Source organism: Embiotoca jacksoni, unplaced genomic scaffold, assembly GCF_022577435.1.
Source record: "Embiotoca jacksoni isolate LCO1_2020_lvr unplaced genomic scaffold, fEmbJac1.0.p SCAF_4, whole genome shotgun sequence".
In the NCBI taxonomy this organism is placed as follows: Eukaryota; Metazoa; Chordata; class Actinopteri; family Embiotocidae; genus Embiotoca; species Embiotoca jacksoni.
In genome coordinates, this window is record NW_027185392.1 from 17344995 (window position 1) to 17365854 (window position 20860).

The 20860-nt window shown below is 41.0% G+C and overlaps 1 protein-coding gene across 2 annotated transcripts in view; it reads left to right on the forward strand.

Annotated features, from left to right (window-relative positions):
- Positions 1-20860, forward strand: part of LOC138208921 (protein sidekick-1-like) — a 239670-nt gene that overhangs the window by 203034 nt on the left and 15776 nt on the right. For both annotated transcript variants that reach the window (XM_069167153.1, XM_069167152.1), the window contains 6 exons: positions 786-972; positions 1881-1979; positions 6750-6944; positions 16853-17054; positions 20452-20555; positions 20764-20834. In XM_069167153.1, coding sequence (XP_069023254.1) covers positions 786-972; positions 1881-1979; positions 6750-6944; positions 16853-17054; positions 20452-20555; positions 20764-20834 — 858 coding nt within the window. The remainder of the gene's footprint in view (positions 1-785; positions 973-1880; positions 1980-6749; positions 6945-16852; positions 17055-20451; positions 20556-20763; positions 20835-20860) is intronic.

Sequence of the window (20860 nt, forward strand, 5' to 3'; positions counted from 1 at the left end):
TAAGCACATTATATTTTCTATAACTTTGTCAAAGTAAAAGCATCCTGTCTGTTTTCCAGCAGAAAGATTCACTTTCCATCAGCAGTATATTAACTCAGCTCTGATACAGCTGAAAACAAGCAGTAAACAGTAAAATATGACTATAGATGTACAAACAGGGACACAGGAGTGAAGCTCCAAACCACAGACATTCAGGTAGAAGTGCTGAAAGCTGAATACAGAGTTTTCAAACAGAGTTATTTCTCTAGTCTCTGGCACCGTTTAGGCACTGAGGATGCAGCTACCTCCTGCTGTGAGGCTACAGAGGAAATGTATGTCAGAGTTTTTCCACCTGGGCGAATAGAAAAACACAGCAAAGGTGACCGGGCCTCTGCTCAGGAACTTAGTATAATCTTTCAAACTTCCTCTTTTGCTCACTTCTATTTAGTGGCTTTCTCTCACCTGACGGTATTTATTTCATGAATTGTAATTATGTCATTATGTTTAATATCTTGGATCGTTTTCCTTTTATTCTTTGTTTTAAACATTTGACTGTAACTGTATTTTGAAAGGTGCTATTTATTATTGTTGTTGTTGTGATTTGAATAATGATTATTTCAGTTTTTTATGATGTACATTGAGAGAAATTTGTTTGTTTTGGTCATTTAATGGTATTTGTTTACAGTCACAAAAATATTGAATATAATTTTGCCCTGTACTTTAAAGTCATCAAAGACATTGTAAAGAAAAGCTGACAAACAGCGTGTGTGTGGACTACAGGATTCATGTTTGCTCTCTGTGCGCAGGTGTTGTACAGCGAGAAAGACTCAGACGGTCCCCGCAGTGTTCAGGTGGCAGAAGGGGAGGGGAGTGCGTCGCTGCTCCTCGGAGTCCTCCAAAAATACACCGTGCACGTGCTGCAGGTGCTGGCGTACACGCGGATTGGTGACGGCCCACCCAGCAGCCCCATACTGCTCAGGACCAAAGAGGATGGTAGGACCTGTGTGATCACCGGGCTTTCTGTCCAGCAGTTTGTCGCCCTCTTCTCACCTCTGGAGCTATTTTTCACCTCTTTACACGTCTTCTCACAGCACAGACACACATGATGTGGGTATGTGTGTTCATTTGTACAATGGTTACCACCTGTCTTCAGATGCAGAGATGTCGTAACCATGGCAAACTCTTCAGGATGGCAGCAAACTGGTCTTTCTGAATAATCAAACACGAGCACACAAGGACACGCATACACACACACATACATCACATTTGCTCACACACATACAGAAAAGCTCACATGGACGCACACACACTCATCTTCTATCAAACAGTGTCACGTTTGAAAAGTTTTTCTCATTTCAGGATGAAACAAGAACAGGGAAGTCAATTCCCGGCGTTGTATAATGAACCTCTGTCCTGTCTGTCACACGCTCTACACGCGCACACACACACACACACACACACACACACACACTCACGTTGACATGTATTTGCTGGTGTGGAACATGTACTTTTATCAGGAACAAAGACAGAATCGGTGTGAGGTTGAAAGAAAATTACATTTTCTTTTAGAAGTGCCTCTTAAAATGTGAAAGGCACTCACTCTATGTATATATATATATATATATATATATATATATATATATATATATATATATATATGTGTGTGTGTGTGTGTGTGTGTGTGTGTGTGTGTGTGTGGCCAGCTTATGCACATACATCTGCTAGCCATAGTGCCATCATCCTAACATATTAGAATACAAGAGCCAGATGCTGAGATACTCTCTTTCTCATTACAGTTTTGAAGGAGTTCTTTTGAGCCTCTTTTTTCTGCTGCTTTTTTAAACTGCATATTAATATCCTTTTATGATGCTGCCAACTTCCTTCTATATTTTTCTCTGCAGTTCCAGGCCCCCCTGTCAGGATGGTGTTTCCAGAGGTTCGATTGTCATCAGTCAGGGTGGTTTGGCAGCCACCTACGTATCCTAACGGCATCATATTAGGTACAAAAACAAACACAAACACACACACAGAAGCAGATATTTGAAAGTAACTCACTTTTTATGCTTGTATTGACAGTAGATTTATTTTCAGTTGCTGAAGGACAGAGCTCGACTTGTACAAGGAATGATTTAGCAGTTTTAAACATATGCACACACAGACGCGCACACACACAAACACACACACATCCTGCTGTGATCTTTCAAGGGAAGGAAGGAAGTAGAAGCCGTAAAATGGAAAAGAGCTGATTCTGTTTTTAGTTTTCAAGCAAGGGTCAGCTCTCTTTTCACTCCACTTCACTGCTGAAGTTTGTTGATGTTTATGTATGCGTGTGTGAGGTGCGATCTAAAAGTTCCGAAACTGTGTCTGTGACACCCAAAAAACATTTTAGATCCGGCACAAATCCTCTTCAAAGTAGTTACCTTTTGCAGCAATACTTGTCTCCCAGTTTTTCTAGCACGCTCGGAGCGCTCTCTGAAAGTCCTGTTCTCACACAAGATTTGTGCCGGATTTCCTTCACAGTCAAAACGCCAACCCTTAAGCCTAAACCTTATTATGGGGAACCAAAAGGTGTGGAAGGTGGCAGGAGGGAGCCAAATCCAGTGAGTCGGGATGGTGGGGAAAGACGATTGAGTTGTTGGAGGCCAAAAACATTTGAAATGCACTCTCGTGTTGGAGAACCAAAGTGCCATCACGCCACAGTTCAGCTCGTTTGGACTGACTTTTAACCGTCACACGCCTCAGAACGTCACAGTGGAACTCGGTGTTGACAGTCTGATGCTGGGGGACAAATTCAAGGTGCACAATCCCACGAATGTCAAAGGAAACCAGGTTGGTTGCTCTTGGCCTGACGCGCCTTCTTCTGGCTCGGACAGGGATGTTCTGCCCCTCTTGAAACGCAAATACCACTCAAAACACCTCAACTGGCTTATTGCTTCATTGCTGTTGACTTTCTGAAGCATTTCCACGGTTTCTGTGGTCGATTTCCCAAGTTTGAAACAAAACTTGATGTGCGCACTCTGGAGAAGTTTCAGTTCCACAGTATAATCAGACGCACGCATGTATCAATTGTCACAAAAACGTGTGTAACTCAAATGCTGATGTTGTTGAAGCACCATAACTTGAAATACTTATAAAAGTTCCTGTCTCCTCGTGCTCCGTGAACATTACTGTGATGCGCTGCGTTCATGCGTGAAAGGAACAGTCATTTTGATCGCACTTCATGTGTGTGTCTGTGTCAGTTAGGAAGCCTGTACCTGAGAACAGGTCCATTATGAGTGCTAAAAACACCTTTCCAAATGCATGCCTAGCCTTATAGATAAACATTTTTGGATTCGCACATTTCACTTGTGTCTCAAACCGCCAAGCAGTGTGTGTGTGTGTGTGTGTGCAGTGTGAATCTCAAAGAGCAGATTAATGAAGAGGAAGAGAGGTGAGAGGAGTGTGTGAGGTACTGAGCTGGAAACACAGAGAACAGAAGGGGAGAGACGGCAGTGAGGAGATGTATTGAGGTGAGAGGAGGGACAGGTGTGTGCGCGCGCGCGTGTGTACATTGAACTCGGGGTGAGAGGTATATTTGTCCCCTCAGTGGGGGATGGAGTCGAGCAGGACGGTTTGAGCGATGTGTGACTGTATTGTTAGAGGGAGGACATTTAGTGCGACACCACTCTGTGACAGAAGGATGAGTGGGAGGGCAAATCTCTCTCCCTCGATCATACAGACACACACAAATGTGCAGTCCTGCTCCGTCCTTGCTGAGTGCGAGGTGTGTGTGTTTATGCAGATACAAATAACTGTACAGATCTGTTTCTTCAGTGCTCATGACTGCCTCATTTCTCCTTGGGCTCTCAACCCGTGGGGAGGTTGACAGAAGGTGGCCAGAGGAGAAACAAGACCACAGAAGGTGCACAATCTAATTTGGCACAGTGCAGTGAGGCATTTGTGTTTTCTCACGACCTTTCTATTAATAAATTACAGCCTCATGAGCGTGAGCATCCTTTTAGGAAAAAGAAGCCGCGTACTCATTCTATAGCAATAATAATCAGTGTTATAGAATGTAGTGCGTTCATACACTTGGGTGACAAAAAAGTCCACAATTTAGGCCCAATCCCAATTCCCCCACTTTGTCCTCCCACTTGGCTTAACCCCTCCGTTTCGTTTGTGCCAGCGTCGGGTAGGGTGTACCGTTTCTTTTAGGGTTTGAGGGCTAGTGATCATCTAGCCCTCCAACTGGCCCTCTCAGCCGAGGCTTTTCAATTGCAGACTCCAAATGGAGTGGTAGAAGACGGTTTTGCAAACTGGTGCAACATAACATGAAAAATAGTCCATAAAATAAAATCGAAGAATAGAATATTTTTCTCATCTGAAAGTGCAGCTGTGGGATGATAAAGCTATTTTTGGTTCAAACAGATTGAATAACGTTTTGTTCGAGAGCATTAATAGCTAATTCTCTGAGCTACACTATATTATACTGTATATTTAAACTAATTTAAGGATCAAATTCCAGAACCTTTCAAATTTATTAATAATTAATTTAGGAGAATATCGGCTACTGTTAAGATTTTAAGCTCTATCCCTTCTAGCTCAGCTCTGAAGGGTCACTATCCAGATGAGGTCACTCTTAACCGAGGGTTAGGGTCACGGTCATGGGACCCTAACCCTCAGTACGCATACTAAAACTAAAAAAAAAAATTGATTTTTGATTTTGCTGTTGATTTATAATGCACCTCTCAAAGGACATAGTGGAGCTGCTCACAGCAGCACAACGTTTAGTCTCCTTGTGAAGTTTAGTCGCTGGTGACATCTTTAAGTTTCAGCTTGATGCCTGTCACGGCATGTGTTGCATCACTATACGTTGTACAAAACTGTCCACCACACAGACTTTAATATACTGTCGGCAAAAACACTTTATTATTACAGTTATTCTAATAATCACATATATTGTATCAATAAACTACAATGACAGTGGTGGCGTTGGTTCACAGAATATTTGCTTTGGTGTACACATCTAAACACAGAAATCCAAAAGCCACACTAACACTTAATTAGTGTGGCAATTTAATCAGGGATGGATGGATGATTACTTTCTATACACGAGAAGGAAATCATTAAGAAAAAATATCACACATTAGAACAGTGGCAATAAACACAGGAGTAAATTAGTAAACCAAATCAAGTCATCAATATTCCCTCTAACTTCAATTAATGCATCCATAAACTTGGCATTTAGTGCATCTTCAGGGTTTACTGAGCAGAAAATCTAAAATGAATGCAGCACAAAATAATCCATCAAATGCTTTAAGTAAAGTAAATATTAACGACATTAACTGAGAGTGTAGAAAGCTCGTATCTGTATGAAGTTGTCTCTTTGCTCAGCATGCAGGGCAAAACACTGTATACAAATATGTAGTGCAGAAGACGGACATGAGAGGTGAGGAGAAACAAAAGGGGTGTCAAAAATTAGAAGCCGCCATTTCTGACCATTTGGAGTCCACCAGGTTCTCAGTGCGCTGCGTGTTGCCATACCGGTCACTGTGAACCTGCTGCTGCAAGTGTACGTGTGGAAGTAAGTGAGACACAGCAGTTGAGTCATAATACATATAGTAACAACCACCTGCTCTGCTCAGACTGCCACAGTTTGACTGACAGTCTTTCAGCTCTGAAGCACTTTGTATAACAGTCGGTACGAAGAATGTGCTACCTTTTGGTTTTTCATTAGCATAGACAAGGTCAGTGGAAACTATTGAACAGGTAAAAGCACAAAAATGTACTGTTTACCACAGATGCACATTCTGAATGCCTGATGCAAGTAAGCAATGTGAAATACAGTATGTGTTACATCTGAAAGAAAAAAGGGGGACATGACACAATCACTTAATGTGACAGATTTATCCTCCTGTATCTGACAGCAACTACGTCCTAATGATATTCAGTACAACATAATACTGAGCTTTGACCCAATTGTTTAGATGCAAGAGGATTTGTGATGTAGCTGTTATCCAATAATCTTCCACACGCGGCTTTCACATTAACATACAATCAGACTATCTGATGAGATTATCACCCGCACAACCAGATTAGGCGCCTCTGAGCAGATTATTATCCTGACAGCGTGAACTAATCACACCCGCACACTAGTGTATTTATATTAGTGTGCAGATGCACGGTAGTGTGTGTTTGTGTGTGTTTGGTGTAATCTTCATAATAAGAGTCTTTGTGAGTGGCCAGTGGCCCGTGGAAAGCTCGGACGGGGATCAGTGGTTTGAGTGCGCGTGTATGTGTTGAAGGATGTTAGTGTTATTACATGGCCTGCTGCACATGAGACAGAGAAAAAGACACAAGCCGTGTACACCGCGGGTCACAGCCAAGGGGACAGGAGAGAGGTTGTATGCTTATATAATGTCGGTGTAAGGGAACGTGAGCATGTGAGCGTGTACTTGACATCACTGTTAAAACTATGGCTTTTTCTTTGGGAAGCAGAGAGTCTCAAGGAAATAAGGTGCATGTATCAAAAGGAAATGGAAATGTAGATTCATGACCTGCAGAAACACATGTTTGTTTGTATGTTTTATTGTGGAAATGAGGCTGCATGGTATGGCGTTGTGCAGCTTTGATTTCAGTCCTATCTCCTATTGTGCTGCCTTTGATCCCTGTGGGCTCTGTGATCCAAAGAAAGCTACAAGAACACACAGAAACACATTCACATGCAAGACTTTCACACAGATTTAAACCGTCTTCCTCCTCCTTCTGTTTTTCCTTCTGTGCCTCACTAGGCTACCAGATCTCTTACTGCCTGGACAGCAGGGACCCTCAGCGCTGGACCACAGTGGAGGTCGGCTCCAACGCTCGCCAGTTCACCGTCACAGGACTTGCGCCCGAGCAGGCCTACGTGTTCCGGCTCACGGCTCGCACAGCCGTGGGCTGGGGCGAACAGCAGGAAGCCCTGGTTGTCACAACTGAACGCAGAGGTGAATGACACACTTTAGTGATTTTCAGGGTCTGTCTGTCTAATTTTAACCACTCCAGTTAAAACATAGTTGGAACCATTAAAGATGCTGTAAAGTAGAAATAAAGTTCATCACACCACAGAGGTATGGGTTGTTAACTACCCATCCAAATTTGAATGAAAAAAAACATTGACAAGTTTGTTAAATTAGACTTTGAAATCGTGAGAAAATCATCAGTCTTCTCTGCTGAGACTGGGGGGGGGGGGGGGGGGGGGGGTGTCGCCTGAAGCTCCGCCCACTTGCAGTGTTCAGTGTTCTGCGTGACGGTCCTGTGGCTGCAGTTCTTTTCCCCACCAAGCGGTCCGTCTGACATCCAACCTCTCGGTGACTTTATGCACGATGTCCCACTGGTACTCTGTCTCTCTGTCTCTCTGTCTCTCTGGTGGACGGAGCAGCCTGCTTTGGGAAAACAGAATAGAATCAGAATGTATTTGTCCAAAGAGTGAAACATACAGATGCAATCAAATCCAGCTTGTCCCCCTGAGCTGCAACACAGGAGTAAAACTGGACACCAGAGACAGCAGACAGTGAGTCTCCAACTACTTCTAACCACCTGCATTACAATAGTGGAGATAATAAGAGTGGAGGAGTTGATTTAGTTCTGTAACGACTGCAACATGCACAACGCTGCATTACATCACATGTTAATTCATTACATCACGTTAATTAATTATATCACATGTCAATTCATTATTTTATTTTTTTTTTATTTTTTTTTTTTTATTTCACTTTATTAATCCCCGAGGGGAAATTTCTTCGCTACAGCAGGGGGGCTCTCAGGGGGGAGCTGCTGCAGCAGGCTGCCACTAGCGCGGCGCCAGGTAACCTGACCTGAGGTGCATGTTTTTGGATGATGGGATTATATCACATGTTAATTAATTATATCACATGTCAATTCATTATATCACATGTTAATTAATTATATCACATGTCTATTCATTACATCACATGTCTATTCATTACATCACGTTAATTCATTACATCACATGTCTATTCATTACATCACGTTAATTCATTACATCACATGTATATTCATTACATCACGTTAATTCATTACATCACATGTCTATTCATTACATCACGTTAATTCATTACATCACATGTCTATTCATTACATCACGTTAATTCATTACATCACATGTATATTCATTACATCACGTTAATTCATTACATCACATGTCTATTCATTACATCACGTTAATTCATTACATCACATGTCTATTCATTACATCACGTTAATTCATTACATCACATGTATATTCATTACATCACGTTAAGTCATTACATCACATGTCAATTCATTATATCACATCAATTCATTACATCACATGTTAATTAATTATATCACATGTCAATTCATTACATCACATGTTAATTAATTATATCACATGTCTATTCATTACATCACGTTAATTCATTACATCACGTCTATTCATTACATCACATGTCAATTCATTACATCACATGTCTATTCATTACATCACATGTCTATTCATTACATCACGTTAATTCACTACATCACGTTAATTCATTACATCACATGTCAATTCATTACATCACATGTCTATTCATTACATCACGTTAATTCATTACATCACATGTCTATTCATTACATCACGTTAATTCATTACATCACATGTCAATTCATTGTATCACATGTTAATTCATTATATCACATCAATTCATTACATCACGTCAGTTCAAACTTTGAACTTGCTCAGGTCGAGCCGACAGTCTTTCTCTTCCACTGATGTCCCTCCACCTCCTCCACCTCCTCCTCCTCCTGCTCTCTGCAGCCTCCTCCACATGTAGTCGGGCTCGTTTATCCGGACCGGTACCGGTACATGTAACCGAGAGGGTCGGTGATTGTAACGTTACACCGGAGTACAAAAACAACAACCCTCATTAATCGTGAGGACTAGATCTCCTCTGGTCCATGTTTACCATCACCCCGACATGTAAAACACAGAGTTACATATATTATAGTTCCTTATCGGAGCTTTATTGAGACACATAACACAATCTGCAGTTATCGGAGCATTCTCCTCTGAACTCTGCTACGAGCTCAAAAGAAGCTAATTAGCACGTTAGTTCCCATTTCACCAAAATAAAGTTATTCTACACCGAATAAAATCGGAGAGTGAACGGTCCGGGAGGGCGACGCTCGGTTCGGCTCCGCGCTGCAGGACGAGCGGCACGTCCGTGAACTCCGTCCGTCTCCGGTGGAAGTTGGTGAAACAATCCGCCGTGAAATGGTCCCTGCAGAGAGAGCTGTTGGTGTTAATCCTCAGGTCTCCATCATGATCATCATGATCTCTTCATGAAATCAATCCACCTCCTTTTTCCTTTCTTCATCAGTAGGACATTTAAATATCGATGCAGCGCTGCTTCGGAGGTTCTTGCTTCCAGGAAAGATTCCCTTGCGGGTGGTCGGAGACGTCCTGTAGCAGCCAGCTGATGTACGATAACAATCTGACTACTGCAGGAGTAGAACTGAAGTCCAGTGGGATGACCTCTTATGCAAATGAGCTCCAGGCTTTTATAGCGTTTCACCGTGTGAGAGGAGAAGCCATGCAGAAGGTCTGTATGGTAGCTCGGTGACGTAGATAGGCTAGCTTTTAGCCCCGCCTAAAAAATACCTGAGCTGAAGACGTATGAGAAACTTTCAGTGCGACAAAGTTTTCTAACTTTGCACATGCTTTCAGCAACTCATTTCACACGTATATAATGTATTGACAAGCAAAAAATACAAAATGTCTTCCTGATTTATCTCGGTTTTGCTAGCGAAAGTCTCTTTTTCTTATTAGTTTTCTTGCAGTCCATCTGAAAAAAAAAAATCCCATTATTAACGAGAAAATAGGCTTCAAAAAGTTGTGTTTTTGGGGGGCGTGTCTGTTTGATTGGCAGACAGGGCAGAAAAACACCGCTGCTGAGCTGGGTATTAAGTTACTCTTTAATGATGGCTGCATTCAACATGTGTCAGCTCCGGAGCTCAGCGTACAGACTCACTGACAGGTCTCACTGGAACCTCCGGATGGAAAAAAGTCATCATCACTGCTGTTATTTGTGCTTTTCTGGCTATGCTGAGTCAGAATGGCTGCCGTGAAAACCACCTCCAGGGACTCGTCTTTTGCTGTGTTCGCAGCAAACAGTACGGGGCTGATGGGTCGCTGATGGTGTAGCTTGTAGTTTGAGCAAGATGGAAAAGTCTTACAGTAAACTGCAAAGGTCTCACATCTGTGTGTTCTGTGTGTGTAGTCATCGAGGAAAGGTAGATTCAAAACTTTTTGTCTCCTAAAAACTGAGATTCTGAAGAGGTACTTGTGGAGCTCGGATAACAGTTCATGTTTCTATTGAAAAATAATAAAAATTAAAAAAAAAAAATTCAATAAGAATAAGCTTGGAAGCTTCGACCAGTGATCAGTCAAACATTTGTCATGCAGCCCTACTGTACACATATCACAAATGTGTTACTGAACAACATGAAACATGCGAATAGGTCAAGTTTGAAACATTATTGAATTGAACGATGTAAGTAATTTGCTCTACTTATGTTTACTTTCAAATAGATACACATCAATTTGCAAATTGCTTACGGTAATCCCATGGCAAAAAGGTTAGTTGAACTTTTTACATTTTAAAATGTTATGGTCTTTTATGATCCTCTGCAGCCTCCCTTTGGGGTGTAATATGTTGTGATTCAAGTCCTCATAAAGATACAGCGGTGGACGAAGTGTTCAGGTCCTTTCTGAAACTAAATCAACTAATATGCTCTACTACCAGTAAAAATCCTACCAAAGTGCAGTTGGAGTATATCAAATAAAAGTACTTACTACAGTGAATGCTCTCTCTGAGTGTTTTTCTATTAAATATGATGTGTTTGATTTAATATTACTGCTGCATTAATGTTCATTTTACTGCTGTAATTGTTTAAGGTTGATCTTATTTTAACTACTTCATGTACAGTTGGTCAGTTTAATCTGCAGTAATGCAACATATTCCAAATGATCATCATATTGTTTCAGTTCAACAAGTAAACAAGCTCAGAAAAATATGACATTTTCCAGTGAATCCAAGTTGGTTTTAAAATAGTTTATTTCGCTTAAAAAGTTGGAGAATTTTCTCAGCTCATAAAGAAACAAAGAAACATTGAATCCTTTAGTTTATTAAAAAAAAAAATCTAAATCCCCACATTTAGAGATGCATAGTTTTCACTGGACAGAAAGGGTCTAAAAAAATTTAAGCTTAAAAGTAATTAATAACTAAAGCTGTCAGACAAATGTAGTGGAGTAAAAAGTACAAGATTTCCCTCTGACATAAGTATAAAGTTGCATGAAATAGAAAAACTGAAGTAAAGTACATCTTTAATCTGTACTTAAATATAACATTTAAGTAAATTTACTTAGTTATATTACAACACTGAAAGATAAATCCTGGGAAAGAAAAGCAGAAGCTTTAGGTATGACATTGTATATACAGAGCAAGACGAAATGGCATTTAGAGACTCTGGTAGACGTGGCGGTAAATGTTTGTATTGAAGTCACCAGGTATTAGCCCTCCTGCAGAGGTATAATGAGACTCAGCAGTTTAGTACATGACCCGTGGGTCTGAGTATCAATGTTCAGATAAAAAGGGAGGGGCTGCTTAGCCAAGTCTGTTAAAGTATCATGAAAAACTAGATGATTAGACCAAAGAAGCTTGTGGCAGGCAGATTTTCTACTATCCACCGAACAAGCCAAAATTGAACGCCTTCTTGAGTGACACTGGATTATTAGCTTTTCTCAACAACTGTTTTGCAACACCGGCTGCCATGATCTTCTGTGGGCAGGTGGAAAATGTACAGTCAGTAGGCGAGAATGAAAATGAGTCTTTCTTTTTCTGAAGGACAGAAAAGGGTCATAAATGTTAGATCCTTATATAAAGTAATTACTATTGATCAATAGTTCAATCAGCACTCTGCAATTATGGTAATTTTGTCTTTTAGGGTTGAAAAATGCTGCTAATTTCTCTTTAAAATTTCATCTAATTTTAGCAGTCTTAGACCTCATCGAAAAGTATGAACTGCAACAACATGCATTTTGAAACAGAAGCAGTCAAACGCGGAGTCTGACAGCCCCGGCCTGTGGTGAGATGTATGAGGTTTAGCAGTGATTGTAACTCTCCTGCTGTTTAGTCTCTAAAAACCTGAAACAGAAGAAATATATCCTCCACGAAAAAAAGAAACTGCCCGCTGACGGCCAGAAAGGAGGAGCAGATTTTCGCAGTGACTTGAATTTTAAGGAGGTAAAGTGAGTCAGTCGCGCAGTTCTTTTTGCCTTCAATCTGGAAACAAATAAAAAGTCAGGTTTTTATCCTCCTCAGATTCAGAGGTCGTGATGCTTTTATCTCATCTTGTCTAGACTTCTGCAGCACTCTCACTTCCTGCTTCAGTCAGTCGCTTTCATGTCCTCAACTCATTTCAAATGCAGCTGCCAGAAGACATAGCCCAGACTTTAATGGCTCCCCAGTGGTTACAGTTTACTTGAGTTGTTTGACTAATATTATTGTATTTCGCAGGCTGAACGTCCTCACCTGCAGGCTGCTGGTGTGTGTATACATGTGAATTAGGTAACATTTTTTTTTTTTTTTGTTAGGTTACCCTTCATGTAAGATTTTGGACTGAATTATCACAAGAGAAGGTAAAGTACCTGAGAAAACTGACAGAGGATGTAGAGGAACAGATAGGCCTGTGTTATGTCAACTTTAAGAAGGCAAGACACAACAGATGACAGTAATGTGAGCAAAGAACAGAAATCAAACAAAAGAAGGAAATTTCCTGAAATGGCTGAAATGTGATGTTTGATAGTTTTAGGACCAAACACACCAGGAGGCACAAAAAGTTGAACAACTGTTGTAGACTGTATATAAAACTGGATGTAGCTTCCACATCTGAAAAGTGAGGCCGATGCGGAAGTGCCTTAAACTGTAACACCACTGAGGGCAACTAGGGCCTGGCTCCAAAAAGGCTCTGGCTCCTTAAACTCCCATTCAACTTCTCTCATGAAATACAAAGTCTACAAGTCATAATGATGTAATTCACTACAACTCACTCCTTCTTATTATTTTTCTGGGGTCCATCTAAAAATAATCTCATCATTAATTAGATATTAGGGCTCAGAAAGCTGGATGGATGGAGGCGTGTCTATTTGTTTGATTTGCCTGTGGTGCGGTCAGGTTTCCGCTCCAGGTGAGCAGGACGTAATGTCCTCGGGTTCCCAATAAGATCTGGTCAGATTCACCAAATATGGACACTTGGCTCTGAAATAGTAAGATGACTATGGCCAAAACCTGAACTCGAGGCTTCATAACATCAGTTCACAAACCAATGGGTGACATCACGGTTGGTTGCCACTGGGTTGTAGACTGTGGTGTGTAATGTCTAAAGCATGGCCAAATCACACAGCCAGATTTAAAAAAAAAAAAAAGTTTTATTGAAAATTGTTGCAAACATTACCAATGTTGGTTGCATTCATTTAATATCCATCTAATGTTTTGTCTAATGTTTCCACTCTTTTTATTTCCTATAATAAGGCCCCGCAGGTTGTTGACACCTAGATTTTTCTCATCTCATTTTCCTTTTAAGGTTGTTAAAATCATCCTATTCATCAGTGAGTGGCAGTAACATTACCAACATTAAATATGTATAATTATTACAGAGAGAATATGAACAGCAGAAGTTTGTGATGATTGTGGTGAAGGTTAAAGGGATTAAATTGTTTAACTTAAGTCCACAATGCAGATCCATTGTTCGTCTATAGTACATAAACACACGTGGTGAGGAATTACATTAATCAATTGTTTTTTAAATCAGTTCTTTTCGATGTCCATCAACTGTAAACGCAACACTGACATATGATTACCTTAAAAAATCGGTGTGGTGAATGTGTTAGCCAGCGGTTGTACGGATAATAAGGAACATTGACATTTATTTGGAGTTTCTGGAAGTCATCTGCTTCCTTTTCCGGCTGCTCTCTTCAGAGGTTGCCACAGCGGATCATCCATTCCCATGTCTTCCTGTCCTAATCCAGGTCGGAAATCTGATTTATGATCCGCATATTTGATTTGGCATAGGTTTTACGCCAGATGCCCTTCCTGACGCAACCCTCCCAATTTATCTCAGCTTGGTACCGACACTGAATGCATCCCCAGTGGCAGAGTTCCTGAAATTAAATAATCAAACACTGAAAATGTATCCCAGAATTAATTATAAAAAGAATACAAACATTACAATCTGTGAGCAGGTTAATATAACCAATGGACAAAAAGCCTTGTGACAGGCAGTGTTGAACAATGACCACTCCTGAGCAGAGAAGAGCTATCCGAACAAAGTGAAATATCACTTTAACATAAAGTTACATTGGTTCTGGTGTCTCTATGGGCTATCGCATGAATAACTTTGGTAGCTCACAGACTTTGATATATGTCATCACTGATCTCTTTCCAGTTTTCTCTGTCAGTGTAGCATCCACGTGAATATTTATTATGGAAGTGTAAGGCTACAAAAGGCCCCACATTAATTTATGACAGTTAAGTGAATTTTTGTAAAAAACTGAAATCACAATGTCAGAAACTCTGTTCGGAGCCATCCGCTTATGTAGTGCATTTTAATTGGATCTGATATCATAACATCCGCAGCATCATTATCAGGATTTCTTGAGAATAGAATTCAGTGGTTCTCTGTTCCACTTCAGTAACATAATGGCCCCTTCTTGCTGTGAGATAGACAGAATAGCCTAATAGAGATTTCTTTCTGATGATGCTGAAGAGACCAACTTAATCCCTAGAAAAAGAAAATTGGCTTTTTGAGTATGCATGTTGGGTGTGTATGTGTGTGAGGCTGCAAAGTGTGCAGGCATGCATTAGAGGAAAGATCACGACTCCTTCTAGAGAGATTTATCTATCCTAATGTTTGTCCAAAAGGGTGATGGCTGATCTGATGGACAACGCCCCTCCGTCCACGTTTCCTTTCCTTTCGTAAAACCCCCAGTGTTTCTCTTTTCTTTTCTTTCCTTTCCTTTCATTTCATTTTGTCTCCTCTCCTCTCCTCTGCCTTGTGTAGCAGTAATATGTAGTGCTGAAAGGGCAGCACTTGTTCTCTCAATTATGAGTTTCATTATCAGGACATGATCTTAACTGTGGAAGGGAACAAGAGAAAAACAGACAGGGCGACACAGATGTTATCAGAAAAACAAAAGAGGGCGGCGAATAGTCAAATTTTGAAGGGATGGAGGAAGGAGACAAACAGATTTGACTCAAATTACTTGTGATGAGGATGGATGAAGGAAGCCTGTGTGTGTGTGTGTGTTGGAGAAAATAAGTGCAGATTAATTAAACTTCAGAGAGAATCGATGATGCTTTTATTTCTAGACCTAATCGATAACCTGATGCCCTTGAAATTAGACAGTTATGCCTCCAGCCGTGTGTTTTTGTTTATATGTGTGTGAGCATGTCTGGCCACACGTCTACTAATCACACAGCTACTGTGAACACAGTTGTACAAAGATACTGACTCCCTGAGCCATCTTTCATCCTGTAATTGAATAGCAAAGATAGACAAACACACACTCACACACTCACACACACACACACACACACACACACACACACACACACACACACACAGACACTGGCAATCTGCTGAAAAATTGTTCCTTTGATGCTGCAGTAGTTAGATGTCTTGTTTCATTTAAATGTGTGAATGCATTGCGACACTCTCACAGATGCATATGTGACATTAATGCAGTCTGCTCGTGTCCTGTGTTAAAAGGTATTTGCAGCATATTTTCTAGGATAGTCTCCATTTTTGTCCAAATGGAGCTACAGATGGGCAGTAAATAAAAGGAAAAGACTGAATTAGTGAGTGTGTAACATGCTGAATATAGATATTTTATACGGGGCATGTTAACATGCATTTAAATAACCACCTCCATTAAGATTAATCCTTTAACGTAATTTATGCCTGAAAATCTCTTACTGTAAACGAGGTACAGAGAAACCAGATCACCCCCAGCTTTAGAAAACTGATTTATTGGTCATATACTGTGTCTCTGATCAGTTTTTTACATGTACGGATGAGCATGACAGAGACAAAAGAACAAAACATTAAAAGCAGAGCAGATGAAGGGAAAGATCATTGTCAGTACTGAGGCATCCTCTGTTCTAAATATTTCTATCCAAAGTACGACTGAATTTGAAACTAACTCAGAGGACCCTCTGGAGGTCTCGATATGTTTGTCTCCAGCTTGTCTGCCCCCCGACATGCACACATTTATGATGTCACTGCTGCTGGGCAAATCATTTATCCACCTTTCTAAAATAAGAGAAAAGGAAACTCTTTCTGGTTTCCTCTCTAACCAGATATTCTCTGAGTAACCTGGCTTCCTGTGTGCATGTGACTGTACCGACTACAGGGCCCAAACAAGTGAACATTTATGGGACATGTTAGACCACACCCTCCACCACCACCATCATAACATCAAATGATGAAATAGCTTCTGGAAAAAGGATGTTCATCCTTCCAAGAAGCACTGAAGCTCTTCTGTAGGCTGTTGGTCTTTACTTTAATTTCTCAATGAGAAAAAGTTTAACCATTTCCACACTTAACTGCATCACAAACACCTACATCTCCACCTGGTGTTCTGATTCTGTGATGTTTCTGAATTTCTAAGCTCAAATAGAAATGTCTCTAGAAATGTTTGATTTGTTCCTCTCTTTTTTTCTCAGGCTCTTGCTCCCTTGTAATTCCCCTGTGCTTATCTTTGTCACATCACTTAATGTTTCTCGTATCTCCCACAACTTTGCCTCTTCCAAACTCCCGACCACGTGCGCAGAGCGTCCCCAGCCACCCAGGAAGCTCTCTGTTCCTCAGGATGAGGTCAAGTCTCGCCGGCTCCGCCTCCACTGGGTGAGCGGCGGCTCAGGCTCGTCTCCGCTGAGGTACTTCACCCTCCAGGTCAAGGAGCTGCCCAGCGGGGACTGGAGCATCCACACAGCTGACATCCCACACAACGTGACCGCCTGGACCGTTGACAGGTACACACACGTCACATGAGCAATTAAATCACACGTAGCTTTCAAAGAATTGTGTATCGGCCAGTAGAAAGAGCCACACTCCACGTAGAGTTTCAAGTGTGTTGTTGTTTTTTTTTATCAACAACTTGCAATGTTCGTCTCTTAACCAGTGAATGTGTCGTTTGCACCGGCAAAAAATGTGATTGGTCGTGACAAACATTTAACAGCTATTTTTTTTATTTTTGTGAACCCAGGTGTCAGAACAGACACAAGCACAGGTGCCACTGCATCATTTTTCACACTCACATGTTTTCATATTCATCCAGCCATATGGAGAGCAGCGTGCTGCAATATTAGCAGGCGGGAAGCGGACAAACACAGGAGAGGACAGTAGCAAAAGGACTTCAATCGACCAAGCCGTTAAAATATGCCTGGACTGGCCCTGATCCTAGTCCATTTGGATGAGCTGGGAATGCCCCATTTCTCATTTCTCAGCTTGATATAGTTAAATTAAAAACTTCACACTTATATCACCAATTGTCTACCTATTTCTGAAAGTGGTAAAGCTGCCACCGTTATCAGTGTGAACTACAGATTTGCTGTGTGAGCACTGAATGTTTGATAAGTATCTAAGAAGGGAAGTTTCTTAACAGTCAATTGGACAAGTCAAGTTTGGAGAAAAGAGGAATAAAAGTTACTTTTGGCTATTTTTGTCTTCCTTACAGAGTGTGTACGCATGCTTTGGGAGAAGAGTGGACAGAGAGAGAGAGAGAGAGAGAGAGAGAGAGAGAGACAGGGAAGACGGTGTGAATTCAAAGCAAACAGAAAATGAGGGAATAGTTTCGTTTATGTAGAACTGGTGGAGCATAAAAACACAGAACACAAAAAAAAAAAGCCAGCAGGGAGAGCAGAGTAATCATAATTACAGCATAAACGGGGAGGATCTCAGTCACCTAATCACACACTCACAGCAGGAGCTGCTCTCTGGCTTTCTCTTCATACCTTTATTTTTTTCATCTGTTTCTCTCCCTCTCTGCCTTCGAGCTTTCGTGTGGGCTGTTTGTCAATGCACTACCTTTACAGCAATTTTTACTTTTCCATCTGTCATCCTTCCTGTTGACACCTCCCTCTCCATCCAACAACAGCCTGTGCTTTCAAAAATCATCACACATGAAATGTTTTTCTTCGAGCATCCCCACTACAAATGTGGTAGAAGAGGGCTTCAGTCTCATTGCATGTCTTCCTTTCTCATTCCTCCATCTTTATCCCTCCATCCTCTCCTCCCTCGTGATACTGTCATTATAGCAGCGGGTGATCGTGGTCACACTGGATAGCTATTCTAACTTTCCTGACAGCCTGAGTCGCCAGACTCCGATGATGCTTTGCTGGTGTACAGTGTGTGTTCCCACCTGCTTCATGACGCCTTTGCGAGCTATCACAGGGCTATTTGAGATGCTGAAGAGTTTTCTCTCAGTGCGGCTGCATCAGTCTGTTTCGACCTGCCTCAGGGAACCTCGATCCGCCATGATGGTGGTGCTGCTGCTGCTGTTGTTGTTGTTGTTTCTGATGCTATTTTTTTGAGCTCACTCTATCACTGAATGCTCTCATTACAGCGCCGGATGGAGGAATTAGCTTACATCTCCACATGCTCACTCTCATACTCACTTGTTATCTATTCTTAATTGTTGTTTTCCACTGAGACGTCTTTGTTCCAAAACATCGAAGTCCTCAGGCTGATGCACAGACACACATACACACTTTCAAACATTGTCCTTAACACCCTCCCAGTGCTGTTAGTTGGTACCCCACCATGTTTGAGCTCAGTGCTTTTGATGATCTATTCCTACGATACCCACAACCCTATAGGGCCTATTCTTGTCCCGGACTGGGCCCAGCTCATTATTATACAAGAGGACTCTTGAGCAGTCCTCCTGTCGCCTGCTGAATTTCTAACTGCTTCTCTGTAGTCTCCCGGGCGATCTGTAAATAAAGTCTGGAGAAGGACCTTGCAGGTACACATGTAAGCAGGAGTGAAGTGACTCCTTGTTAAAAAAATCATTAAATTGCCCTTTTACCTCTTGTTAATATCGTGTTGGATCAATTAAAAATGGGCCAGATTGTTATTCCACCACCTTTTTCAATCAGAAACGCAGCATCTCCTCTTATTAGCATGCTATAAAGCAGATTTGTTCCCCTCGTCTCCACCAACGGGTACATGCTCATTGGTCTGATAATAAGTGGCTCCAAAGTAAAGTGTTTTCAAAATGACTGATGTGAATTGTTATTCTGTGCTTATTAATGCATTCACCTTGCACAGAGGAGAAATGCAGATGTATGGCAATAAAAATATGACATTTTGACAATGGAGACAATTAAGAAAGGTGTGAGATAATTATTATTCTGCTCCTCCAAGGCCACTGAAAGAGCAAAACATGTCTGAGAGTTGGGGAGAAGGTGATTCTGGCAGAAAGCTAAAGTAGTATTGAAGTTCCCCAGTGGAGCTTTGACCACTTGTGGGGATATAGAGCAGTGTTTGACAGGCAGGTCTTTGTCTTCTTTTCATCGTGTAGAATAAGTGTTTTCTTTGTGTGTTTTCGGGGAAGAGTAGGAAACGAATAGGTTGATGTAACAATGCAGAGTGGGGAAGTTCATTTGAATGTTCTTACAGAAATATATAATTCTCCCTAATTCCAGAGGAAAGTTTCACAGTTACTTTAAAGCTTTGATATTGCTAAATTACATTCTTACAAATGATCTGGTTTATGAACTAATGTCAGTTTTCAACAGCTATCTCACCTTAATTACTGCACGGTTCAAATCAAACTTTACTTGTTTCGCAACTTTCATACAGTTTAGTACAACTCAAAGTGCTTTACACATGACAGTCCATATATAAACTGAGGCAGTAAGAGATTAAAGCACGGTGCCGTGTACTGAGGTGGAGTGCTCACCTATGGGCGTCTTTCAAGTAAAATGAAAAACATGAGACATGGATTAATAGTCGCTTCAACCACTGTGACATAACAGTAGTTACCATATACCTTGAAACACTGACACATGCCACCCTCAGCTTGGTAGTAATGTGCTCTGTGGTCTCTTCACAGGTTTACATAACAGACTTTTGTAAAGGTATTAAAAGTGTTTTGTTTAAAACAATGAGTGTTGTGGTTTTATTGACTAAACTGGGAATGCAATTGTTCAAGTTGGTTAATCACCTTGAAAAAACATTGTGAATCTTCCATGACGATCATGGTGCAAGAATTTCAGCTGCCTTTTAAAATAACTTTTTCAGTTTATGCCTGAAATTGTTCCAAAAATATTCTGAAAACAAAATGGAAATATCTTCTCTTTTTTTTCTCTTTTTTTTATGATCTTCACCTTTTTGCGTCCATCAATTTATTTGTATTTGTGTCTACAGGCTGAAGCCCTTCACATCATACAAGTTTCGGATGTTGGCCACCAATGATATAGGAGACAGTGTCCTCAGCAAAGAGACAGATCCAGCTACAACTCTGCAGGATGGTGAGAAACTGACACGCTGATGCTGATGACAGAAATTAAAGGAAAAAAAACAAAGGAATACTTAAATATTAAAACATAACATTCAAGTATTCCCTTATAATATAAACACATAAACACAAAAGGGTAAAGCAGTAAAAAGATAGACAGTCTGTCTGTCTGCCGTTTTCTTCTTGTTCTTCTTCACAGTCTTTCTCTGTTTTCTTTGCAGTGCCCGATGAGCCTCCAGTGATTCTCACAGTGAAACCGACAACAACTACCTCAGTGCTGGTGCAGTGGAAGGTATGTTCAGACTTCACACCAACACA